Raw genomic sequence first — 26,551 nt, 5'->3', positions numbered from 1 at the left:
TATGTTCGTAGGATGAGAGACTTGCTTCGTTACTTGTCCTCGAGCGGACAACTCTTTTTGGACTTATTCCTTGGCTTCGATTTGGTACTTCGCATTTTTTACCTTTTTATATATTATTTCCACTCATCCTAAAAATGTCCCAAAATTACTAAGTGAGGTACATTATTTAAATTTCTATCAATTTGCACATTAATTAGCAAATAAAAGACCAGAAAATATATATTAATTTAGGTAAAATACCCCCTTAATTATCACAAAGTCTTATAACCTCTTTTTGAATATTTTGAAACTCCACAATCCATTAACTATACACATTTCTCAACCCTGTATCTCTCCTGAACCCATTCATTATATTGAAAGGGGATATGCCCCTAAAGACATCTCTCCAGAATTCAATGTCTGGTTTCACGTTTCTCAACCCAATTACAGAATGTGAAGTAGATTGGTGTGCCTTTTCATGCTTTTGATGTTCCCGTTCCTCTCCCCAATCAACCTTGGATTATTTGGAACCGCTGCTCTAGTTTCTGCTGAATGGAATCAAGCGCAGCATATTCCCCAGCCAATTCATAATTCCCATAATCTCTTCCATTTTTCCTTCCATAAAATCACTCAACAAATCAAATTTTTGGCCTTCAGGAGTGTTAAATTGAAACGTATAAAAATATAATACTAAAAGGATGTAGAATATAAAATAGCATTTAGAAGATTATATAACACAAAGATTTTGACTAATTAATTTTTATGAAAATATTTATTATTTAATATTTTTTAGTGACGTAACCATATATCGAACATAGATATGAGATTTGGATTTTTTTTCTTTTTTCTTTTTGAGATATTGGAGCATACACCACCAAAAATGAAAACTAATATTTCATAGGATGTTAACGCAAAGGGTGGGACTTTTAAAAAAAAAAAAAAATTATGTTTTCTTACTCACCAAGCTCAGACAATTTCTTACTTAACAAGTAAACTATTTAATCCATACTCAGTATCTTTAATTCTTTAGGATTATCATGCTATTACTTGCACAAATACACCAATTGCCTGCCTAGTTATACAATATAACAATTAGCAAATTGGATGGCGTGGCAATTGCTGATTGGCCAAGAAATGTTGGAACAGCTGAAGAGATTGCTGAGGAGCAAAAGAAGGGACCTGGTGGCCCGCACCTCTGACGGTCACGAAAGTGAGCCCGTCGTATAAAACCGTCCACCCCCCCTACCTGCAACTCTTAATTAACATGTCTAAATCGAATATTTCATCCTCAAAAGTTTTGCATTAATAAATAAAGATTTACATAAAAGAATATATATGTATTGCTAAATATATGGTCGCATTAGATTACCTGCTTGCCAGCGTACCAAGGAGTCCAATCCTGAACGATGGGGAGGCCGAGCTTTTTGAGGGTGTATCTGGTTGCGGTTACCGGAATTCTTCCGTCCGTATCGCCACTGAAAAAGTGAGTGAGTGAAAAGTAAGGGATTCTGATGGCACACTGTATGATGAAATCAAATGTACCTGTAAAGCCAGATGCGGAGACCCGCGGCAATGAGGCTGTTGAGGAGAGGAAGCATGGAGGAAGGCGCGTCGTTCCAAAAGGTGATACTATTGCTGAACACAAACCCAATGGGGTTACGAGTCAGTTGGAGAAGAGCGATTTGCTGGAGAAGAGAAGCAAGGGAGAGAGAACCTGCAATGGGTCCAGGGATAAGGAATGCGGGAGTTGTTGGCGTGCAGGGCCTTCTGGACTTGAGCAAGGTTCATGTACTTGTCTGTGTAGTCTGATGCGCACGGATCGTATCCGTATCCGTATCCCCTGCGCGCGGGTCTTGTTGATGATGTGCAGGTGGGAGCGTAGAGGCTATACATGTCAATGATCTTGTACACATCAAAGTACTTATCCAGCTCCACTCTGCACTCCTCGGATTGATTGCGCCGCCTGAAATCGCACTTGGTGCTTATGTTCCGGTACAGGCCATCTGATATGACGCCGTGATCCCACGCATAATCTATCATCCCCTTTTGGTCTGTCTCGTCGTCCAGTAATGCGTTCCCCATCTGCACCCACAGCACCACATTTTCCCAATACTCAGCTCTCTCACTTCACTCACCCCACCAAATTAAAACCATCCCACCATCAATCCTTTCAAGTTTATGTACTCCTCTTTGCTCCCATCTCTGTTCTTCTTCACAATCAGCTCGCACATTTGGGAAACGTAGTGCCCTGACAACACCACCATCTCATCACGGCTCAACTCATCCTACTCTCGTAATTTATTATCACATCATGTATACCTACCTGCATAGCTTTCCCCTGCGATGTAGAATTCGTGCGATCTGAATCGTGGAAACCGCCGAAACCACTTCACCATGAACGTGTCTGAATCCTTGGCTTCATTCACGCCCGTCAAAACCATAATCAACCAACCTCGTATGTGTCAATTCTTGACTCGTGGAATATTGTACGGGTAATTAATTGATTCTCAAAACAAATTCAAATATACCGGTGATTGTGTCGCCGAGTTGCTGAATGTCAGTGCTGGTATTGGTGTAGGAAAATCCGACTCCGACGGGGGATTCCAAGAACAGAAGATTTGCAGCTACGACAAGAAATACGAGCACGAAATTAATAGGCGTAGTAGTATAGCCTTTTTTTTTTTTTCTTGAATGATTCTACATTATCTATTGACTATTGTAAGAAAGGAAGAGTTATCTATCTATGCAGATTTATGATCGATGTAAACCTTTGTTCCAAGAATAAGGGTTCAGCTTGAGCTTCGGTTTGGTGCTATTCTGGGGAAAAAAGGGTCCTAGCTCCTCTGCTTCTCCATACCCAATTGACGAACATCCTGGACCTGAATAATTCATTCATTCATATAAATTTCATCGCTTCTCTACATACTGTTGGTTCTCACAAGGATTTTGCCTTAAATCTTTATTTATTTATTTTTATCATACGATATTAAGAATCTGAAGCATCAACCACCATTAATTAGACGGAGAATTTGGATTGGTTCATTGCCGGTGCATTGCTGCATGCAATTGCAAGTTTGCAACAGTGTCTTTGCTCTGTCTAACTGCGCTTCGAACTTCAGATACAATTTGTTTTCAAACTAGTGTCGTATATTGTTTTCTTCATCCAATATTTGTCTATGAATAATTATTTAAACGATATTTCGTTAAAAAGAAAAAGTCATTTTACCACTGGCTTAGTAACAGAACATAATATAATTCGTAAATTTGGACATAAAATAGCAAGCTAACGAAAATACCTCCACTAAGTTATAGGATAATTAAGTTTGACATAAAATATGAATAATTAATGAATGGGAACGAGTAATTAGCCCAAAAAAAAAAAAACCTCATTCAATACATCACCACCCCTAATAAAAGCTATGTCTCAGTCAAAATAACGTGGTCCTATTGTGTGGTCCAACCTCTGAATTATGATTAGGTTACAAAGTTTGATTATATTAAATAACATTTTTTGCTGGCCAGGCAAAGATGTTTTGATGCAATAGCGGTCCTGTGGGCGAAGCCGTTAGTAAAGTTCTATTTAATTGTTCGTGGTTCTAATATTTTCTTAATATAATAATATTTACATTTACATTATTATATTAAGATATTGCTCATAAATATAATGGTGAATTTATAAGTGATACAATAATAATAGGGAGAATTTCATTATAGAATTAAGAATGTGACATAATTTCAAATCAGTCTCAAGAAATTCTAAAATTACATTATAAGATCAAGGGATCAACTTGAAATTACCAAAACAATTAAGACTAAAAATATAATTTGCTCAAAAATATATCACAATTTTTGTGGACAATGTTGCTATCAGTATGAATAGCCTGAAAAAGTGGGTTCGCTTGAATGTCAAGCAAAATTCATTACTCCGCTTCCATCAACGTTCTCATTATGGCTGTTTCTGCTCCAACTTGAAGGTATTGACTCGAGAATTTAATCTGGTCAAATATTCAATACCCACATGCATGTTTGACGAATATTTTTTATATTTTACTATTTATTTTATTCAAAATAAAAAATTATTTTTAATTTCAGGTAATTAATTCGATGCTTTTTTAAGTTGGATTGTAAAATTTTATGAATTTTCAGCTTGCATGCGACTCTTGTAACTTCACTGAACTTTTAAATTTGCAAAACACTTTTGTTACAAAAACCTCTTAAATTTCAGTTACCTATAGATAATCACTCTAAATTTTCAGTCACTTCATATAATTAGATGAGTCTCATGCGTTCAAGAAAGACTGAAATAAGTCACACTATTTAAAATTTATTAATATATTACATTTTATTAGGGGAAGAAAAAGAAAAACTAATTAGGGAAAGTCATATGCTTAAACAATTAGGGGATTAATTAGAGTAAGAAAGTCACCTACAAATCACTCGAGATTTGTAAAAGATATACACTTTAATGCTAACAATTACAAAATCCTAACCAACAGTATATATAGTAGGAGTTGTATGGCATATGTCTAAAAAAACATTAGTCCCTAAATGTTAATAATAACTTGGATCAACATTTTAAATAAGTAAAAAAATAATAGATATTGAATTTCAAAAGTTAAAATTTAAAGATTGAGTTGCACAGATTCAAAATTCAATGTTTGAGTCAAAAATATGGGAACAAAATTAAATGATTAAGTTTCTCGATAATATTTTGATGGTCATAAGTTTTGTTAATTTTCTTTTTTGGGGGATGATGGGGAGGTTGTGATGATTTTATGAGTTTTTTACTTGGGTGTATGTGATGATTTTTTATATACTTTTCAGAGTGATAAAATTAATAAATTTTTGTGATGACACATGAATACATATAGTGGAACTATGTGCATATATAAGAAAATGAGTACAAAATAGAATTTCCATGCTGCTAAGACGCGTGTTAATTAAACCCCATTTGCGGTGCCTGTCTCTTGATGCGCAAGAGTATAGAGACACTTGCTATCAATCATTAATGTGGCAAGGTCCACACATTAAATATGATAATGTGACTGAATGAGAACACACACATGAGCACAAACATGCATTTGAAGACTGAGTGATGAAGAGGCATATATGAGAAATAATGATGTGAATATATATATATATATACATACCTCCATTGAGCCAGAGGAGAAGAGGTTTTTGGTGAGGTTGATGAGAGGACTCGAAGAACCAATAGAAGAGCGCTCTTCCATGAGACTGATTGACAGTGATATAACCTGCATATTGCTTGAACTTCACTGCAGGCTGGCCTGGTAATCTCTCTACTATGTCTGCTTCCTGCTCTTCCCACCTCCATATCTCCTTCTTTGACTCGCTTATACTGCTTATATTACACATCAGCCCTAGCATCACACCCAATTTAAGCTTCCAACACCACACGCCCATCTCTCTCTCTCTCTCTCTCTGTGATGTATCAGAGGCACTTCTAACCTCTCTCTCTCTCCCCTTTTCAGTTCAACACATTCAGGCCAGGCGTGCACGCTGCTTTAAATAATGAGTGCGTCCATCCCAGGTAACTCTCACGTGTTTTGTTTTCATTTTCTTTTTTAATTATAGGTCAATATCTTTCCCCATTTCTAGTTCTCTCACTGGTCCCTCTGAACATGAGCTTCATTCAGGTGGGGTCATCCCTTCATTAATAATATCACCCACACTGATTAATTAACATAAACTTTCTCATTCATTCAATTCGTTCTTCTCACACCAGCCTGCCTGGACTAGTTATTTTTAAAACAATAAACATATTAGTGTCACTATATATATTAATACTCCCTCAACCTCCCATGTCAACAAGTCAATCCACTTAACTTCTTGATTATTCTACATGTTCATGTAATGCGCGCCAATGTTCATAGTGATCAGTCAGATTCATGCTTTCAATTTATGTGTCTAAGGATCATGAATCCTTTGCCCACTGATTATATATGATGGAAAATTTTAGAGAAATTTATAAGAAACTTGCGTTGGTTTTCAAAAAATGACACGACCCTGTGTAATTTCAGTAAATTTAATTCATTCAAGAAAAATCCGCATACTTTGTTACAAATACTAAGAAAAACAAGGTAGGATGTAAATATCCATGTCCCGTTGCACATCATGATTATAAAGAAGCAAGACGGAGAGAGTAAGCAATGATAAATAGGCGTGAGATATGATGTTGCTTGCGATGTAAATAAATTAAAGGCCAAAAAGTGGAATTGTTCAGAGCTTTGTGAATGATCAGTGCATGGCATACTATATTTTGATTTCGTATGATCCGAGTAGGTGATGAAGAGCCATGATTTGCGTTGCGCTCTCGTCAATTGTTTTGCCTTCAAATCTTTGGATCTATAAGCATCTCGCATTAATGACCACCACATAAGATTTATTAAAAATTGTACAGGCCTTCTCTCCATTTACAATTTTGTACACAATTCTCTAATGAAATAAAATTTCAATATAATTCTACACATTCTGATTTTTTTTTATGAAATTGCGTTGATTTCCTTTTACATAATTTAAGAAATTAAGTTTCGATAAAATTTTGTATGAGTTATTCTTTATTTTCAGAAAAAATATATATGTAAGTTTTGGAACTAGCTAGAAGTTTGTGTTATTAATTTAAACAAAAATGAAGGGAAGTCTCTCTGTGTGTGCGTGTAATTTACTCAATAGAGGAGGAGAGAGATTTGTACTAACTAGAATAAAAGTTAAGAGAGATGTGTATAATTTACTTATAATTTGAAGAAGGCGAAAGAGATAAAAATACCCATGAAGTTATTGTTCAGGAGAATCTATCCTAAAGTGAATAAAAAAGAGCAAAAATACAAACAATGTTACCTAAGTTAATGCAAAAGTGACTAATCCACTAAATTTCTTAAATGTTAACCGCTTAATTGACACTTAAACAGTCATTGATCATTGTTGTCATGGCATAGACTACAAAGGGGGCAAAAATACCCACAAAATCATTGCATAGGGGTATCCAATAATTTAAAGTGAGAAAAAAGGATAAGAATACCCATAACGTTACTTTAATAGGTACAATACTGACCAATCTATCAAAATTCATGCCATGTGATTTCTTTCCATCCAACGATACCCTTAACAAAGATTTCAAACATTTCTCGACAAAGGCTTCTTAGAGAAATTTATGATGATTAAGTATGATCTTATCAAACCCTCTCAACTAGGCATTGAACTTGAGCCACCAAATTGGCCAAAAAGAGATGCAATATTGCAAATGAAGTTAGAAGGGAAATTGAGCTGCAATTATCAATTCAGATCATGAAAAAGAAGCTTTAATAGTACAAGAATTTTAAAGAAGCTAGTAATTTAACTTGTTGTTTGATTAACATGACATTTTTCCCACATGTTATTCATGTTCCATACATTTGAAAAAGAGGAAGTAGTAGAAAAATGGTGGTTTGAGAAGAAGAGGAAGTAGCAAAAGAAGTGGTAGTGGGCATAGTAGAAGTGGAACTAAGGATATGATAAAAGAAGAAGAGGCAGATCACTTCCTATGTTACTTATGCTGTTAAAACCAAAGCCTCAAGTGGAGAGCTCATGATCATATGATGACCGATCGACCTTTACAAAATTCCACTTACGAATATTTTTTAGTTCACATCAGTAAAAGAAATGGTCAATTTCTGGCTTGATGTCAGTTAAATAGTCAACATTTGAGAAATTTGATAGATTGAATACTGTTGCCCTATTAAAGTAATATTATAGGTATTCCTGTCTTTTTTTCTTACTTTAGGCTATTGAATACCCTTAATCAAAAACTTCATGATTATTTTTTCCTTTTTTAGTCCACTTTAGCAAAAAAATTGTCAACATTTTTGCGATATTTAACGGATTGGTTACTCTTGTACTAATTTAAATAACATTATAAATATTTTGCCATGTTTCTCACTTTAGGTTACTGAATACTCCTAAATGACGATTTTATTAGTATTTTTCCCCTTTGTCCCTTAAAGAAATTGTTAACATGTGATGAAAACAATATTCATGATAAAATAATGTAATCTTAAAGTTATAGTATTTTATCATGGATATTTTGTATAATATAATATTAATTTTGAATAAATGATAACAAATCTCCTATATGTTTTAATTTAATCATAACTTTTATTGTTAACTCGGTGGTCTGGCCTGATGAAAGGTAGCCAAAAGGAAAGATGATAGCATGGGTTAGAAAAAAAGAAGACTTGGCGTTAAATAAGATGTCAAAATGTCGATGTGTGGCCAGGAGACTTCCCTGGAAGAGGATACATATATAATAAGCACAGGTGCGGGTGTGAAAGAAAAACAGATGAAATACATACATATATATATATATATATATATATAAGCACACATGTTGTTACCAAAGATACGAAGCTTGAGAAGATTAAAACGAAAGATTGAAACAAGTTCGAGGTCCTTTATTTACATGACTTGAAAATTACTTATGACCCTGTTTGAAAAACAGATAAGTAAACGGTTAATTTTGCCCTTAAATTTTAGATAAGGGAGCATTTAAAATCCTAAACTTTTCAATATAATGTTGCCCCTTAATGCTTAAAAACATTACATGCAAGAGATTATAACTCAATTGGCATGATCCATACCCCTTGTTGCCCAGGGTCCCGGATCAAATCTCCAAGTGATCCAGGGAAATATTAGTAGATGTGCGTGTGGGGGCGGGGGGTGTTGTGTTTATATGTGTAAACCCCTTTCCTATGGGAAAGGGTTAGTTTAGGATAGTTAAAAAAAAAAAAACAAAGAAAGAAAGGAAGAAAGAAACTTAAAAACATTACAACGGGAAGCCTCCCATTAATTACAAGGGTATGGGTGAATGATGATGAAGTGATATGAAAGAAAATGGAAGCGCCACAACACTAAACTAACACGGAGCTGGGTGTGCGTACGTATTTGGTGGTTGAGAATGATGAAAGTACAAGGCAGAAAGAGGTGGGTAGGGAAGGGCATGCATATAGTATACATTAAGAAAATGAAAAAGTCTTGCATGAGAAGGAGTAGCGGGAAATAAAAGCAGAAGAGTATATATATGAATTAAAATAGAAAAGAAAGACGCGGTCAAGGGTGGTGAATGGTGGAGGGCTGGGCGAGCTGGAGATAGGGATGGAGAAGAGGAGCCTCGTTGTAAAATGCCAGCTGCTCCACCATCTGCTGTCCTCCGCTTTCATTCTGCCACTGCGACAGATAACTGTTCTCTTCTTCCATCATTCTTTCCTGTTCAACATGCATGCATTGTACTTTCATCTATCATTCTCCATCTTTTTATCATATCATATCATCTGCTTTAACCTAAAATATCCCTCACCTTTCTTCGCAGATTATCCACCTGCTGTTGCAACAGATCATTCTGCATCCATCCCACCAGTTTAACTATATTATTAAGCTATATAAATTCATAATTAATTAATTGAAAACCACCATAAATATATTCTTAATCCTGCGTCCGTACCTTGCGATTTCGGACCTTGGTGACAGATATCTCCAGCTCTTGTTCCAGTTTAGTCAGTTCCTCGTACTGTAAACTGCCCATGCTGTCTCCGATATACCTCTGAATTCCCAGCTCCAGACGCAGAGTCTCCTGCCTCAGCATTGCCATTTCGCTGAATAAATCTTCCTGCACAAGCACACCCCGCTGCTCAAAGCTAAGCATGCTCATCAAGACCCTTTATTTCCAGTCATGCAGTGCACGTAAATAACATTTTAAATAGGTCTTGTATATATTTATACCCGATTATCATGTTCCGGTATGCGTACTCCTGTAGCTTTCTGGTATCTTTCAATGACCTGCTCCATCCTGGGAAATTAAGTTTCAAGTTAATGATTTCTCATCAAGCCAAAAAAATAAATTTACTTTGCCACATTAATATGTGCAAGTCCATAATTATAAATTTAATCTTCAATTAATTACAGCGGTATATTCGGTGAATCCAACTATACAAATACTGAAATTATTTTATAGATAGTGTAATGATGTTTAAATGGCATACAAACAACTGAGAAATTAAAAGAGGAGGCATATTTCATTTTCATATATATAACCAAATTAAAAAAAATAAGTAATTGGAGGGGAAAAAATCACAAGCTATCAGTCCTCGTCACTGATATTGGTTCAGACACGAAGAATATATGAAACGGCCTTACTCATCTGTGTGTGTGTGTGTGTGTGTGAGAGAGAGAGAGAGAGAGAGAGAGAGAGAGAGAGGGAGAGAGGGAGGGAGGGAGTGTTCTTAGGGTGCGATCTACAGAAATGATAGAAAGTGAAAGATATCGGCCATATGTTTCCTGAAGAAAGAAATAACCAAGAGATGATGAAATCAACTCATGCGATGCATACTGTGATCTCTGTGTCAGAACCACAAACTGAAAAGTCCAATCTACTCAAGTAGGTCAACCTTTCGTTTCAGAATATGGCAGCCATAGCCCTAAAACTCATGAATATCACCCCCTCACTCCCTCCCTCTCTCTCTCTCTCTCTCTCTCTCTCTCACATCGCTAGTGCTGGCTTTGGAGAGAAATTCGTCGTTCCACATTCAGAGTAATGCACAAGATTATATTATTGTATTTATTCTCAATCACAGATCATCAACTTGCACAAAAGAAAAAACAAGGATATATTTAAATTTCGAAATAATAATAAGTATCGTTCTTTTTGTCACACACAAACCCTAGCCAGTAATTCAGTTATAATTTGGAAAGAAAAATGAACAAATAACAATGACGAAAAATTGTACCATTTAATTTATTTCAACTCACAGATCAATTTGGAAAAAGCAAACTACAAGTTAAAGGCACGCTCACACGCCATCGTAAGACGTAGTTGTAAGACAAATTAGGGCAGTATAATAGAGAGCTCGAGCGAGCTCTCACCGTGAGATCTTCTTGTGATCTGTGATGTATAATATTTACATTATACATATAGTGCGCACAGTTAGAGATTTACATATATATATATATATATATAAACAGGAGAAATTAAGAGACCTGAAAGGTTCGCTGCAGTACTGAAACATCTTGCCGGTGCTAGAGAAGATGATGAGGCCAATTTGGGCGTCACAGAGAACAGAAAGCTCATGAGTCTTCTTCACAAGTCCAGCTCTGCGTTTTGAGAAGGTCACCTGTCTGGTGGTGGTGTTCTGAATCCTCTTGATCTCGATCTTCCCTCGACCCATCTCACAAACCTTAACTTGGTCCACCATTTATAAGTGATTTCTTGTTGCCAGTTAAAGAAATTAAAGATCAAAAGCACAACAAAATTAATCATACCTTTGTTTTCCGCCTTCTGAGTCTGCTCAGCAAAAATGGTGATGCGCACTGCAATATAGATATTATTAATAATTGGTAATTTAGTATAAGCAATTAATCTGGCTTCATTAGATTAGGTTCAGAATAGAGTAATTTTGGCATCATGAAAACACAGAAGCTTTCTTAAAATAAGGGAATGAAGTAAAGAGACACCATTAAAGATGTGATGAAGAATTAAGTGGGAGCTTGCGTGCTGGCATTTTAGGAGAGTGAGTATTCATAAGAAGAAGAGAGGGGAGAGAGAGAGGAAGAAGGCGTAAGTTCAAACCTCAACTTATCTTCCTTTTCCTTTCCTTGGTCAGAATGACTTGAAACTCCAACTATTTAAAACCTAAACAAAATTTCTGCAACTCGTTGAAATTCCAAAGCTGCCACAGACAAAGACATGGCCCCAATTTCATAAAACAAAATAATGGTGTTAGTTTTGAATTGAGAAAACGACTACAAAGTTTTAGCACACACAAAAATTGTAGTGATTAATATATATATATATATATATATTAACAGTTCATTGCATGGATCAGTATTATAAATAGAAAAAATATATAATAAGGCGAAAAAAGAAAAAAAAATTAAAAGACTATATATATGGACTTTCATGAAAAATTTAACCTAGAGTCTTTTATTTTGATGGGCTATATATATACATTTTGCACAGAAAAATCATATATAAGAAAATCAAAGAAATAATTAAAAAATTAGACTTTCATGAAAAATTTAACCTACAGTCATTTATTTTGAAGGGCCATATATATACATTTTGCACAGAAAAATCATACCTGAGAAAATAAAAGAAATAATTAAAAAATTAGGCTTTCTCAATTTATGAGTATCATCCTAAGACAGGGACCATACGAATATTCTCTATAGGGCCAATTTATAGGATGTACCCAAAAGGGAAAAAAATAGACTTTTAACATAGCTATTTGATCTGTAAAAATTAGCTAAAAAGAGTGATTTTTTTAATGAGAGCAATTTTTAATTTTCCATCGGGAAAAGCTAATGAGGGGTGTGATGGTCATTTCATTCTTGATGTGGTTTACATCTCACCTCCTGCAGGACGCAGGTCCGAGGTGAAGCGTTTTGTTCATGAATCTGACAGCGTGGGCCCCGTTTCATCAACTAGGGTAGATGAACTTTGCCGTTTTTGGTAATGACAGGGTGACAGTCCTAACATACCCTCCGTAGAAAAAATAAATATAGAAACAAAAGAGGGAATATTATATTTTTGTTTCTATTTGTTTTCAATTTTTAAGTTAAATTTATATTTTTCAAAATCTTGTAAGTAGGTCCCTGCAATTTAATTTTTTTTTAGTGCTTATTTTGTACTTTTCATATGTCTAAAATGCATACGTCTTCAATAGAAGATAAAGAGAACCAAATATAAACTCTTCTCAATTAAATTTATGTTATACATAAAAATGGAAAGTAAAATTCCAACTTTGTTTAAGAGATAGAGCATCTATAACTCATATACTATAAGTTAGTATTACTTATTAATCTATTGTGAAATTAAATATGCATTTTATTATAAAAATATATTTAAAAATAATAATATATAAATTTTATTTGATTAAATTAGTGAAATTTTATTAGGTGAATCATGAATAACGTGGTATGCTGAATCCATTTAAAAAGTTCTCCATTTTGTAATATACATGAGTGAGAGAGAGTTATAATAGTACTTCTCTTTTATGCAATATATATACTTGACTATATCTGCGCGTTTTTAGAGAAGCACTTACAAAATTTTAGGAATAGAGATTACGTTAAAAAAATTTATTTATAATGACCAAATAAAAAATGGAATAAACTTTTTAAAACGAATTGAATGAAATTTATAGGCACTAAAGATATAATTTTCTTGAAAACTAAAATATACAATTATGTTCTGAATTATTGGTGCCATTCCGTGTCATAAAGTGCAGAGTGGAGGAACCAAACCGCTTTGATTCTTTAGTTCAGAGGGCATTATGAACTTTACCATATTTAGAAAAGTGTTAAGAATATTGAAAACCCAAAAGGGGGAACTCAAACTGACAAATTTGGCAACGTGAAATAGCGACGTCGTCTTTGGGATGCACAGATAAAGGATGAATTGGCAGACTTGCATGTGGTTTACTCATAGTCACGGATGACCGGCGACTAACAAGCAACGCGTAAACTTCAGATTCTGAAAACTCCACTTTTCACACTTTGTATGACCAATTTATAGCAAATGCGTGAACAATCTTAATACCAAAATATTCTTGTAGTTTATGTTTCAATATATATTTTTTAGAGCTGTAACCCACTCAAAAAAAGTTAGAGTCGAGCTTAATTATATAAGCTTTTTAAATAGAGTATGATATTACAAGCTCAATCCGAATAAGTTAGCCTGAATTAAGCCTATAACCATTAGAATTTTTAACTTTATATATGTATAGAGTTAATAATTTTGGTCAAGTCTGAACTCGGCTAAAAAAAATTAGAGTCAAGTTTGGTTATATAGACTTTTTAATATAATAGGATGTTTTAAGCTCGACTCAAATTGAGCCTGGTTAGCTCCAATTACCAATTCTAATATTTTTTATATCAAAAAAATTCTAATTTCAAAGGCTATTTTTTGCAAATATCATGTTTTTCCTTGCCAAAAAGAAAAGCTTGTGTTTTTAATGTGAATAATCATCAATTATCTGATATTATGAGTTAATCACAATTCAAGTCATGTTTGGCTCCAGATAAACGAAAGAGAGAATGACATTTGGATACCTTGTAAGAAATCATTAGCACCTTGGCACTTCGAAGTTTGAACACATCTATCTACAAGATGGTTTTTGAAATTATTGGCAGCTACTATGTCATACCATATCAATAATAACCAAAGTGTCAAAAGTTTTTCCACAAGGTATCCAAATGTAATTTTCCATAGAATTGAACAAGTAGGCCTTCCAGTATTTTTTTGACTTTGTGATATATAGTGTCTAATTATATCAGCCTCCAATTTATCTTTCTAGCTCTAACTATATATATCGCCTGTGTTCCTTAGGTGCAAAAAAATGAAAAAAAAAAATTACAGTGACAGTGAAGTTAATTTGTGTCATAGCCTTAAAAACATATATATATATATATATATACTTATTTAATTAACATATAATAACTTGTTAAGAATATATTTTACTTATGTTTGGGATAATTATAACAATATGAAGTATTGGTAGAATAGAAGTATGTATGCCAAGCTATCTGAAGGTTCCAAGTTTGAATCCCTGATGCAGTAAAAGGGGATTTTATTTTATTCAACTTCTCTAAAATTACATAAATACCCCTCCCTCATCAGATTTATTTTTCTTCTTCTCTCCCTTATTTGAGTCGGCTATAGAGTACAAGAGAGAGCTAAAGAGATTTGGAATTTTGGGGTAACTCATCTCCTTGTCCCTTTGTATCTTCATTCCTCTCCTCAATCTCAAGGCTCACCGATGAGAATAGAGAGGTGCCATAGCTTGGAAACTTCTAAGAGGTTCAGTCTCGCATCTCTCGTCTCTGTTTCTCTTTTTCTGGTTGCCGTTCAGTTTTTGTCATCTGTGTTTGGGTTGTTCCTGGCGTGAGACCCAATCGTTGGAGCTGGAAGTTTTACTCATAAGTCTTTCCTTTTCCAACTCAATTGTGAGCTTTGTGCTCTACTTTACTGGTCTGTGCTCCCTGTTTCTGCGTCTTCTCTGTTTGTTGTCTGTCCATGTTGTTCTGGGCTAAGAAGTCACAAAGTATCAAGTGCTGGAGGGCTATTACTGTAAGCTCATGTTGGTGTAGGTAAATCATTCCTCTTCTGTTGTTGGGTGTAGTGATAACGTTCAGCTTATATCTCCCCTGTTTAGCATTCAAGAGCACATTCGTTTCTTCTTTCTCTTGGTTCACCACTGTTCAGGCCGGCTAAGTTAAGGTGACGGAATTTAGACCTCCTATTTATTAGCATGCTATATGTGTGAGAAAGAGTGTATGCTGTTGCTGCCTTATGTATGAAGTTACAAAATTTTTGGCTTTGTTCTGCTGCTGCTCGTACGTGTGTCAAGAAGATGAGTAAAATTGAGCTAGAAATTTTGAGATAGAAACCTATTTTAAAGAAGCCTAATAACACACACACACACACACACACATGTACGTAAATGGGGTAGAATAATGGGGTAGAATTATAGCTTTGATATATTACTTGAATCTAGGCTTCATTGAGATGCCTACTAAAATGTTTGAAAAAATTTTAAACCATGAATTTTGGTTTCAAATTTTAAATGATAATGGTTGATATATAAGAAGTAGAACGAAGTTTTTCTAAATTAAAGATGATTTGTTAAATTTTGTTTAATAATATCCTTATAGGACGTGCGGAAGAAGAGGATCCTGATAAAAATTAAAGAAAAAACATTTTGAGAATTTGAAACTTCAACAAGTAAGTGAATAGCATTCCTTTTAATTTATTTTTAATTTTATTTTTATTTTTAATAGACTTTCATTGAGATATTTCACTCTTATGAATTACATTAGTTTTGAGACTTTGAAATATCAATACTGGATAGTTAAAGGATGATATATGCATTTATTTCCTTAAGGAATTCATTTCAAAGATTTATGAAATTATTTAGTTTATTAAACTCTTGAAATCCTTAATTATTTAGATAACGCAAGCTTATACATTATTTATGAAAGACTATTTTCAACAAGTCTTAAATTAAAATTTAAAATGATTCATGCGAGCTTGGTATTAAAAATGCAGATTATATTTCAGAAATAATTATTCTTCTCACATGTTTGAAACGCAATTTTTGAGAAGACTCTAAACAAAACACTGCTGATAACGGCAGTTCCGTTAGCCCATAGCGCGCTATGGTTAAACACTAGCTAATTTGGTTCATGAGTTTTGTTCTCATGTTTGGTATTCATGGGCTTTGTACCTGCATTTGATTCCATGCCTTGAGCCTGTTTGGTCATTTACCTTCGTGGACTGTGTGTCCACATTTGTTTCGTAGCTTCGACTGTGTTTGGTTACTTATCCTCGTAGACTGTATGTCCACGTTTGTTTTCATGGTACAAGCCACATTTGGTTAATTACTCTCGTGGATTGTATGTCCATATTTATAACATGTTATGTTAAGTTCTCAAAATTTTAAATATTGACTAATATGTGTTTTTGAAATTTACATGATTTCAGCTAGCAATTATATCACTCTAAGTTATATATGAGTAAATTATTTTCTTTAATCATGATAATATAAATTGCTTTCAATTTATTTTCATTTTACAATTATGGTTATGACTTACAAGCTTATAAATTTATTTTGTAAATTACTTTTAATTAGTTTACACCATTCTTAGAGTTGTTGGTTTAAATTTTTAAAATTTTACTTTGGGAATGCTATTTATGGAAAAAAATTATTTTGGTCTCAGATTTGTTAACTGATGATGATCACACCATCAACCTCTAAAAGGCAAAATAGCTACAGTGGGTGGAAATTGTCACGCCCTAAAAATAGAGGGTGACTGGCACAGGTGTGAACCACTCTTACATTCCCGTAAGCCTCCAAGTGAATATTTATTCCATGTTACAAAAGAACAGAATAAAGCTTAATCAAATCATATGAGAATTAAAATAACTTTCTTAAACTCAATATCATAAGAGAGTGTTGATATTTTTGTAGAAATTTTGGCAAAACCTCCCCTGTAACTAGGATCTCCCGAAAACTCTACAACAAAATTTTTTTTATAGATAACAGTATAAATCAGGAGCGTAGCTCCTTCGAGCCATCAACCAATATACAGACCAAAATAAGGTTTATCAACAACCTATGTGAAGCATCTACTCTTTCTTTTAAATCAAAAAGACATACAAATTATATATTTACATTAAAGCAACAATACCAATCAAAATGTCCACACACTGTAGCTAGTTACCTTTTAAAGGTCGATGGTGGGTTCAGCGTCAGATAACAAATCTGAGACAAATAATTTTTTCAGTGAATAGCATTCCCATGGTAAAATTCTTAAAATTTAAATCAATAAACTCTAATAATGGTGTCAACTAATTAGAAATGATTCCACAAAGATTTGTAAACCTAAAAGTTATATCCATAATTGTAAAATAAGAGTAAATTGAAAACAATTTATGTTGTCATGTTTAAAGAAAACAATTTACTCACATATTCCTCAATGTGGTAAAATGGTTAGCCAAAATCATGTAAATTTTAAAAAAAATTTAATCAACATTTAAAATTTTGAGAACTCAACAAAACAAGTTACAAACGTGAATACACAACCCACGAGGGTAAATAACTAAACGCGGCTTATGCCACAAAAACAAACGTGGACAGATCAGTCCACGAGGGTAAGTAACCAAACGTAACTGAAGCTACGAAACAAACGTAGACACAAAGTCCACAAGGATAAATAACCAAACGTGGCTCAAGGTTACGGAATCAAATGTGGGTACAAAGCCCACGAATACCAAACATGAGAATAAAACTCACAAAAAAAACTAGCTAGTGTTTAAACACAGCGCGCTACGGGCTAATGAAACTGTCATTAGCAGCAGTGTTCTATTTTGAGTTCTCTTAAAATCATGCTTCAAACATGCGAGAAAAACAATTATTATTGAAGTAAATTATCATTCTTACTACCAAACTCACATGAACTGTTTCAAATCTTTAATATTTGTCAAAATCATAAACTTGCATTAATTAAGTATCCAATAAATTTCAACGTTTAACAACCATACATAAATGCTTTCATTCATCTTAGAAATATATTTTCAAGAATCAATAAATGCACATATCATAACTCATTTGTCCTTCATTGGTAATTCATAATTTTCAAAATTAATGTAATTCATAAGAATAAAATATTTCAAGAAAAAGACTATTAAAAATAAAATTAAATTAAATTAAATGGAATGCTATTCACTTACTTATTAGAGCTTCAAATTCTCAAAAGTATCCTTCTTTTAATTTTAGTCAGGATCCCGTTCTTCCACACACCTTATAAGGATATAATTAAATAAAAATTTTCCAACACAATTTAAAATCAACCATCATCATTGAAAATTACAAAACCAATATCATTCTATTCATAATCCAATAGCTCCCATACCAACATATTTCTCCCACTAGGCATGTTATTAAATACTTTATGGGCATAATTATCAAGCTAAGATTAGTCTTTATTTCTAGATTCCAACATCCCTTCCCTTACAATATTAATAATATACTTATCTTCAAATAAAACTCTAAGCTATAACATCATCTCCTTCCTTCTATACTTGTAATTTCTATTTAAATTAAAATTCTATTTCCTCCTCATGCACGCGTAACCACAGTAGTAGGGGAGCCAAATTTTTCCCACTTCAATGATCAAATCACACGTATATTCATCAAGAGAAAGCAAGTCCTGAAGCTTCCTTACTTCCAGCAACTAGCAACGTACATATAAGGAAGAGAAAAGTGAGACTTACACTGAACAGGGGAGATACAAACTGATCACTAGCACTACACCCCACGATGGAAGAAGGCTGGTTTAGCCATACCACACAAGCTTACAGTAATAGCCTTCCAGCACTCGACACTTTAAGATTTCTTAGCCCAAAACAGCCCGGACAGACAGCAAGCAGAGAGGACGCAGAAACAGGGAGCACAAACCAATTAAACAGAACACAATGCTCATGGTTGAGCTGGGAAGGAAAGGATCGTGAGTCCAGCTCCAATAATTTAGTCTCATGCCAGCAGCAACCCGAATAAATGACAGAAATTGAACAGTGATCGAACCCAACAAAGGCAGCCAAAAATAGGACAGAAAACGACGATAGAGATAGAGAATATAGGGAAAATGAACCAGAGAAAGTTATAGCTTCTACTTCACCAATCACCACCGCGAACAAAAAGGGAGATGAGTCGGCGATCACTAAAACAAAAAAGGTCAGAGGTATAGGAAGGTTAAGTTGGTCATATTCTCATACTCTCGCTCTCTCTATGTTTTTTTTGGAATAGTCGAGGAAGAGAAGGAGCTTTTATCATATTTGAAAAAGGGTAATTTCATAATTTCAGAGAAGCTGAACAAAATAAAATTCTCTTTTATTGCATCAGGGATTCGAACCAAAAACCTTCAGGTTGCTTGGCATACGCACTTCCATTCTACCAATACTCCTTATTGTTATAATTATTCCAAGCATAACTAAAATATATTCATATAGTTAATTAAATAAGTGTGTGTGTGTGTGTGTGTGTGTGTATTATTTAAGGCTATTACAGAAATTTTTTGGATTGGTACTGTTACTTTTAATATAAATATATAATTCGTATGTCTTTTGATTTAAAAAAAATTAAATGCTTCACATAGATTGTTGATAGACCTTATTTTTTATTTGTATATTGATTGCTAACTAGAAAAAGCTACGCTCCTAATTTATACTGTTATCTGTAAAAAATTTTATTGTAAAATTTTTGAGAGATCCTAATTACAGGAGAAGGTTCTGCCAAAATTTCTTCAAAAACATTGAAATTTTCTTGTGACAAGTAATATTAAAAGTGTTATAAATTATATATAATTTGATTATTTTTAATAATAATAATAATAATAATAATAATAATAATGAAAAAATGAATTGAATTTTCATGTTAAGGCTTACGGAAATGCACAATATAATTTGTACCCATGTTGATCACACTCTATTTTCGGAGCATGATAATTTGCAAACTCCTTATATATACATTTAAGGGTTCATTTAGCATTCAAATACGATAAGGTGAAATAGCAAATTTGTTCATATCCATTGTATGTTGATAATATATGAGAACAAATATAAGAGGGGATATAAATTGACCTCGTTTTCAAATATGACCGATGCGATTTTACGACTTACATTGCTAATATTCTCATCTAGTTTCTCAATTAAGGTTCGTGATCTTATAGACATGAATGAAAAATTATTGACAAAATAAAGAACAGAGGGAAAAGAAAATAAGTTGCCACTGTTGTTTGCTCTGGACAAAGAAACTACAATCATCACAATCAGACTCAACATACTCAAGAAATAGGCCAAAAAAAAAAGTGTAATTACATTGAACCCCTCAAAATGGATATGATATAATAACGTTAATTTCAATGGTGCTAAGAATAAACAGAATTATTAGGGCAATTTACTAAACAAAGAGCAAGCCATAGGGGATTGTACGGACACCTTTCTCTACAGCGGCTAGATGGATAGTACTGAACTGGAGTTTTTCTTTTCTTTTCTTTTCTTTTCTTTTTTTTTTTTAGGGTTTGCCATCATGCTCTCCCATAAAACCACAGCACCGCAGGAATTCGTCGGAAACCCCATTTATATAGTGCTCAGCTGATTCATATTAATTTATTGAAAAATTGGATGACAAACACTTAATAGTTGTACCTTTCTCCTTCTACCCAATGGTCTTCACTTGAATTGACCGGAGAGAAAATGGAGCTATACGTAGAGCTGGTAAAGGCCGGGCCAGCCCTTGAAGGGCTCGGGCCTAAAGGGCCAGCCCTTTTAAGTTCGAATTCCCTTTAGGACCTTGATATTTGAAGTCCAGCCCTTGACATAGCAGGCTCAGGGCCGGCCCTGCGGGCTTTAGGCCCTTTTAACTATTTTTATTTTTTTTTAAATTTTTTAATCAAATAAAAAATTACTTCATTCTAATATAATATTCAATCAAAAAAGGTACAAAAAAAACTAACTAAATAACATCTAAATGAACTAAAAATACAAATAAAATAATGGTAATACAATAAGCAATAGATCGGCTAAGCCGACAAACACCCAATCAAAATTAGAAGAGTAAATGTTGAACTGAATGAATCATTATCATGGATCTAGATGAATTAAGGGATTTAAGGTTGTATTTTTTAAAAAAATAGTAGCCAAGGATTTCTGTATAAAATTTATATCAATTAAGAATCAATTATTGTCAAAACCTGAAAGAAAAACAAGCTACAATGAATTATTGTTAATTTAAAATAAGTTTTTATTAAAACCTAAATGAATACTTATTGATAAAGGCTAACTCGAATCCACAAGTATCTACTCAAATTTTGACAACAAGTGATCATTGACTGATATAATTTTTTATCAGTGATTCTTCATTGCTATTTTTCCTTCTTTTTTTTTTGCCTTCCATCCTCAGTAAATATAGGCTAATATGTGATGTGGAGTAAGATTTATTTTTTTTTCAAATCTAAAAAGAGTAAAAATTATGAGAATTAATTAAAAAAAATGTATATGCGGGCTTAAACGGGCTGGCCCTCGGTCCTGCAGGGCCGGCCCTTTTAAGCCCTAAATTAAACGGGCTTAAACGAACCAGCCCGTTTAAGCCCGATTTATCATTTTGGAATCTCATTTTTAAGCCCGGCCCTACTCTTATACGGGCTTAAACGGGTTAGCCCGACGGGCTCAGCCCGTTTTCCCGACTCTAGCTGTAGGTGTTGGAATGACATCGGAGACCACCAGAACAATATCTCCTTGCCTGATCAATCCTATGGATTTCATGAGCCCAATGGATTTTGAGAAGTTAGTTTCTGCATCATTTGATAAATCAACAAGGAGGGGAACAATACCCCATTGCACATTCAAAGCCATACGAGTATCGTTATCGCTGGTGAAAGCAAAGATGGGAGGATTTGGACGGTTGCGTGACAAGAGAGATGCCATGTGTCCATGCTTTGTGAACACAAAAATTGCATCAACTCCAAGGTTGTTGGCTGCAAACACGAAGGAACAAATGAGTAAGATATCAATACTATTTTTCTTTTTCTTCTCAATGGGAACAAGCCACTTAGCAGTACTCTAAGCTGCAGAACTATTAAATTAGACGTTGTGGGAGCAATTGGACATTACCCATTTCAACTGCACAAATGTAAATCTGCTCTGCAATGCGATCTGGTGATGATAGTCCGAGTTGATGGGTATCTAGATGAGTCTGTCTGTTCTCCGCCCGACTCCATGATTCCATTCTGCCACTAGTCATATCCAGGACTGCTAGAGCCTTCTGTCCATACAAACCAATAGCTGACTCACCAGATAACATCAAGGCATCAGCATACTGCCTGACTGCTTCAGAAACATCTGCAACCTTTTCTAATGAAAGCAGATATATTATCGCATGCAATTCAATATTCAGGATCAGGTTGGACAAACTTATTATCATGGAAGAAAAGGAGAATTTGTTCCACAAAAATCTTTTCTTCAACTTAAGATGCTGTCTAGACAACAAATTGATATTACCTCAGCACGTGTTGGTGTTGGATATTCAACCATAGACTCAAGAAGTTGAGAAGCTACAATTACTGGCTTGTTAAGTTGTCTGCTAATGTAAGTTATTTTCTCTTGGACTATAGGAATCTGCTCAAGCGGTATCTCCACACCAAGGTCACCACGAGCAACCATGATTCCATCCGAAGCTTGCACTATATCCTCTAGATTATAAAGGGATCCTAAGCTCTCAATCTTTGCTAATACCTTGATAGGTCTGCAACAACCGTATTCCAATTTAGAAAATACTAGAAAATTTGCATCATGTGACTTGAATTTTCTTAACAAAGAAATTACCAGGCCACCAATACTGATAATCCAATATATGCAAGTGATAAAATAACCATTAGAGCAAATTTAACATCAGACATAATACACGACAATTTCAAATACGTCCTTGGAATATTAAAAAACATTAAATGAGATTTCTAGCAGTCGAAAATCCATATGATGTCAAGAGATTACACCACTATTTGGTCTAAATAATACTCCCTTTGTTTAAAAATGTAAGGCATTTTTTGAAGAATTAAATATTAAAAAATGTAAAGCATTTTTAGTCTTTCGAGGTGTAATTATTGCTTTTTTTTTGAAAGTGCTCCTAATGATGAATGACTTATTTATTGTAGGCTATTTAATAGGGATAAATATGAAAAGATATAATTAGTTTAAAAATAAGTAACTATTTTATTAGGGAATAAAATTCGATTAAAATGTGCTACATTTTTTAACAGAGGGAGTAGGTGATAGGCAAAAAATGCTATTTGTTGATTCTGTTAATTTGTGCTTCCTTACTTGGCAGTTTTGGTAGTTAGGTATTTCTTCAGGTACTTTATAGAATACGCGTCATTGACAAAGGACAGGGCAAAATAATCAACTTCCGCAGAGATCCCAAAATTTGGTCAGCCCAATCCTGTGGATTGAAACAGTGAATTGTCTGAGAAGATCAACAAAAATGAAAAATACTCTATCTAGTAAAAAACAGTTCACACAAGCGAACTCTTTATTAATGACAATTATCAAGAAAACGTAAGTCTTATAACATAGCATCCCTTTGTACAATGTTCTATTGCCATGCATAGTCACTTCTGTGAATACAGGGTATTAAACAGAAAACAACTTCCAACATAGGTTAAACTTTCAAGCAACACCACCAACAACAACAAGAAGAGTTATTCTACAAAGTGAGATCAACTACATGGATCACAGTAATTTATCAATAACCCACTCTCAAATATGTCATTTCAATCCCATTCGAAAACTTCCATCATGGAAACTCCTTTGAGGCATGGAAAATTATCATGTGAAGAATAATCAGTTAAATAGTTCATGCTTTTCTTCTGAAGGCTCTACAAGGACTGGAAAAATATCTTAACAAACGAAGAACAGCATGCATGGGTTCTTGTCCACCAACGAAAACATCAAATACTGATTGGGACAACCATTTGACGGTAGACCAGGAATGCTTCAAGAGATTCAGTGCCGCAAGGATAAAGAAATACCATTTGTCATAGGTGAATTTGTTCATAAATCATGATAAAAAATTAATCCTCCACGATCTTCATTTAATAAGTGAAAGATGTAATCTGCCACATGCCTTTGTTGATAGAGTTGAGAGCATATAATTCCTCCTCACAAGCTTTCCATTCCTCCAGAAGCTAAATTTGGCTCCCGGTGGAAAAAGACCAAGATTTGTGCACTTACAACGTAAATCACTTCCAGTCTTTTCCACGACTACAAAGCATGCCATTCCACCATCAATAACAAGCTCATCACCCAATTCAATACCTTACCAAAATTTACGATTTGAGTTCAGTACAAGCCAATGATGAAATTAAATGGAAGGTTAAGGGGAAAAAGTATGGAAGGTTTGACTACCTTCAGAAAAACCTTCGAAGTTTGCTTGAACGGTAAATGGATGATAATTCTTAGACTGTTCAGCAGTAAAAAGCCAAACTGAACCATCCTAAAATTAAAAGGAGAAATAGACATTTGTCGAGTCAAGGATCAGAGTGAATTCTTCAATATTAAAATCGGCAATATCTAAAACTAAGGTCGAACTTTCTCCACATCATACGGATACAAATCGAGCAGGATGCATTCCATGTTTTAGGAACCAGTACTCAACAGCAAACAGCAAATGCCAATACGAAATTTACCTCTACTTTAACGGAGGAAGGAGCCCCATGATCGACAACATGAATTTGACTACCCTCAGTGTCAATCATCACAGAAATTGAAAAATTTCTTTCCCGATTTAACTTCTTGATCTTCATAACGACATCCAAGTGCTACTCCCTAGTCCCGTGGCACATGTTGAGCCTAGCAACGTTCATTCCTCCCAAAGCCAATTTCTCCAAATCCTCCAATGCGCAACATGCGGGCCCAATTGTGCATACTAACTTGGTCTTCCTCAATCCCATAAACCCCTTCTCCCTCAACTCCCCTTCCGAAACCACGTCCATCCCAGGAGGATAAGCATTACTCCTCTTCGATGTCTCAAGATTCTCTTGCACAACTGCACGTGCCTTGATTCCCAGCCTTCTCTTCAATGTCTTTCTATCAGTGCTAAACCCTCGATTTACAGCTCTGGCGCCGAAATCCCGAGTTTTGAAATGGACTCTCCAGTTTTCATCACCAACAAAGTCACGAAAGAGACATGGATCGTTGATTGTTGCGGCCATTGACCTCAAAACTATGGCCATAGTAGAGGCCATAATAGCAAGAATCAAGGTCAAAAACTAGAATGCAGGCACGGTTGATAAGCAGAAAACAGAAAATAGAGATAGAGCAAGAGGAGATGTAACAGACGAGAGAGAGAAAAGAAGTGAGCAGGAAAAATTCTCATTCACAATTTTCATAACTGATACGTGCAGCGACGTGACCTATAAAACAGAAAAGCTCACGTGCCAATCATTGGGTAAAGGTCCCCACAAACTAAAACGGATAGGACAAAAGTAATTGCAAAATATTCAGTATTTATTTAATATCCTATCAATGCTTCCCTCTTATGAACATCCTTGTCCTCAAGGATGAAGTGCACGACTGAACTCAGGAAAACGACGTTCAATATCAGCCCATGCAAGCCACGTGGCTTCCTCTGGCAAACTATCCTTCCCATGGATTAGAACTTGAGTAATAGCTCGATTATTATGCCTAACAACGCGACGATCCAATGGCATGGGGAACTCGTGGTGTGGATGGATCATCCATTTGTGGAAGATTGATCAGTGGGATCGAGGGGTCAGGACAAGGCTTCAACAGAGAAACATGAAAGGTGGTATGGACCTTGGCCGAAGGAGGAAGAGCCAGAGTGTACGCCACACTACCAACCTTAGCTTCTACTTGAAAAGGACCATAATAGCAAGGGTCCAACTTGTCTGAAATGCGAGAAGCAATTGAGGTCTGGCGATATGGAGGAAGCTTCAGAAAAACCCAATCTCCAACCTGAAAATGCCGTTCCGAGCGTCGACGGTCGGCATACTGCTTCATGCGATTCACAGCTGTGGCGAGGTGGTCCCGAAGTCGAGATAACAGAGACTCCCGGGCTGTAAATGATCTATCAATGGATTCCATAGTAGACTCATGTGGCAAGTAGGGGAGATGTAATGGTGGGGGCTGACCATACATGATCTCAAATGGAGTGGTGTTAGTTGAAGTGTGATACGATGTATTGTACCACCACTCTGTCATGGGAAGCCAAATAACCCAGTCCCGAGGCTGTTGCCATGAAAAACTTCTAAGATAATGCTCCAAACACCTATTCAACACCTCACTCTGACCATCACTTTGAGGATGGTATGCAGTAGACAGGAGCTGATCAATACCCAAACGTAGCAAAAACTCGCGCCAAAAATTGCTGGTAAACAAAGGATCTCTATCACTAACAATATCAGCAGGGGCGCCATGAAGTTTATAGATGTTATCAATAAAGGTTTGGGCAAG

At 34.8% G+C, this 26,551-nt stretch overlaps 2 protein-coding genes, 1 non-coding gene and 1 pseudogene across 5 annotated transcripts; all 4 read right to left on the bottom strand.

The window, feature by feature from the left end:
• Positions 1 to 945: 945 nt before the first annotated feature.
• LOC129321845 (serine carboxypeptidase-like 34) lies at positions 946 to 5,458 on the bottom strand. Its single transcript, XM_054967771.1, has 9 exons — positions 5,130 to 5,458; positions 2,748 to 2,858; positions 2,508 to 2,603; positions 2,303 to 2,395; positions 2,139 to 2,227; positions 1,694 to 2,061; positions 1,522 to 1,614; positions 1,346 to 1,454; positions 946 to 1,221 (listed from the first exon to the last, which is right to left on the bottom strand). The coding sequence occupies exons 1-9, from the start codon at positions 5,401 to 5,403 to the stop codon at positions 1,072 to 1,074; spliced, it is 1,383 nt and encodes a 460-aa protein (XP_054823746.1). The 5' UTR covers positions 5,404 to 5,458; the 3' UTR covers positions 946 to 1,071.
• Positions 5,459 to 8,968: 3,510 nt separating this feature from the next.
• LOC129321394 (MADS-box protein FBP24-like) lies at positions 8,969 to 11,330 on the bottom strand. 3 transcript variants are annotated; one of them, XM_054967136.1, is made up of 6 exons: positions 11,287 to 11,330; positions 11,005 to 11,201; positions 9,751 to 9,817; positions 9,473 to 9,637; positions 9,329 to 9,370; positions 8,969 to 9,237 (listed from the first exon to the last, which is right to left on the bottom strand). In XM_054967136.1, exons 2-6 carry the CDS (start codon positions 11,190 to 11,192, stop codon positions 9,082 to 9,084), a joined length of 618 nt encoding a protein of 205 aa, XP_054823111.1. In that variant the 5' UTR covers positions 11,193 to 11,201; positions 11,287 to 11,330; the 3' UTR covers positions 8,969 to 9,081. The 3 variants fall into 3 exon arrangements, with proteins under 3 accessions (XP_054823111.1, XP_054823110.1, XP_054823112.1); XM_054967135.1 differs by having other exon boundaries at positions 11,005 to 11,321; XM_054967137.1 differs by having other exon boundaries at positions 9,041 to 9,232; positions 11,005 to 11,321.
• A 797-nt stretch (positions 11,331 to 12,127) lies between these two features.
• LOC129284667 (U6 spliceosomal RNA) lies at positions 12,128 to 12,227 on the bottom strand. The gene has a single exon (XR_008586913.1). It is a non-coding gene; the product is annotated as a U6 spliceosomal RNA (small nuclear RNA).
• An 8,514-nt stretch (positions 12,228 to 20,741) lies between these two features.
• On the bottom strand, positions 20,742 to 25,311 carry LOC129322632 (pyruvate kinase isozyme A, chloroplastic-like; annotated as a pseudogene).
• Positions 25,312 to 26,551: the final 1,240 nt, after the last annotated feature.

The sequence above is a fragment of the Prosopis cineraria genome, unplaced genomic scaffold (assembly GCF_029017545.1).
Source record: "Prosopis cineraria cultivar Desert tree isolate PC_DT_omini unplaced genomic scaffold, ASM2901754v1 PC10, whole genome shotgun sequence".
NCBI lineage: Eukaryota > Viridiplantae > Streptophyta > Magnoliopsida > Fabales > Fabaceae > Prosopis > Prosopis cineraria.
This window is presented reverse-complemented; position numbering and strand designations above follow the sequence as displayed.

What these genes read in the sequence shown, in the direction of transcription:
- LOC129321845 (XM_054967771.1), bottom strand. Translation starts at nt 5,403, where the DNA reads ATGGGCGTGTGGTGTTGGAAGCTTAAATTGGGTGTGATGCTAGGGCTG. An exon ending in TAAACTTGAAAGGATTGATG is followed by an intron (nt 2,062 to 2,138) that starts GTGGGATGGTTT and finishes CTGTGGGTGCAG; the next exon opens with ATGGGGAACGCATTACTGGA. An exon ending in GGTACGCTGGCAAGCAGGTA is followed by an intron (nt 1,222 to 1,345) that starts ATCTAATGCGAC and finishes AGTTGCAGGTAG; the next exon opens with GGGGGGTGGACGGTTTTATA.
- LOC129321394 (XM_054967135.1), bottom strand. Translation starts at nt 11,219, where the DNA reads ATGGTGGACCAAGTTAAGGTTTGTGAGATGGGTCGAGGGAAGATCGAG. An exon ending in TACCGGAACATGATAATCGG is followed by an intron (nt 9,638 to 9,750) that starts GTATAAATATAT and finishes GTGCTTGTGCAG; the next exon opens with GAAGATTTATTCAGCGAAAT. An exon ending in TGGATAATCTGCGAAGAAAG is followed by an intron (nt 9,238 to 9,328) that starts GTGAGGGATATT and finishes CATGTTGAACAG; the next exon opens with GAAAGAATGATGGAAGAAGA.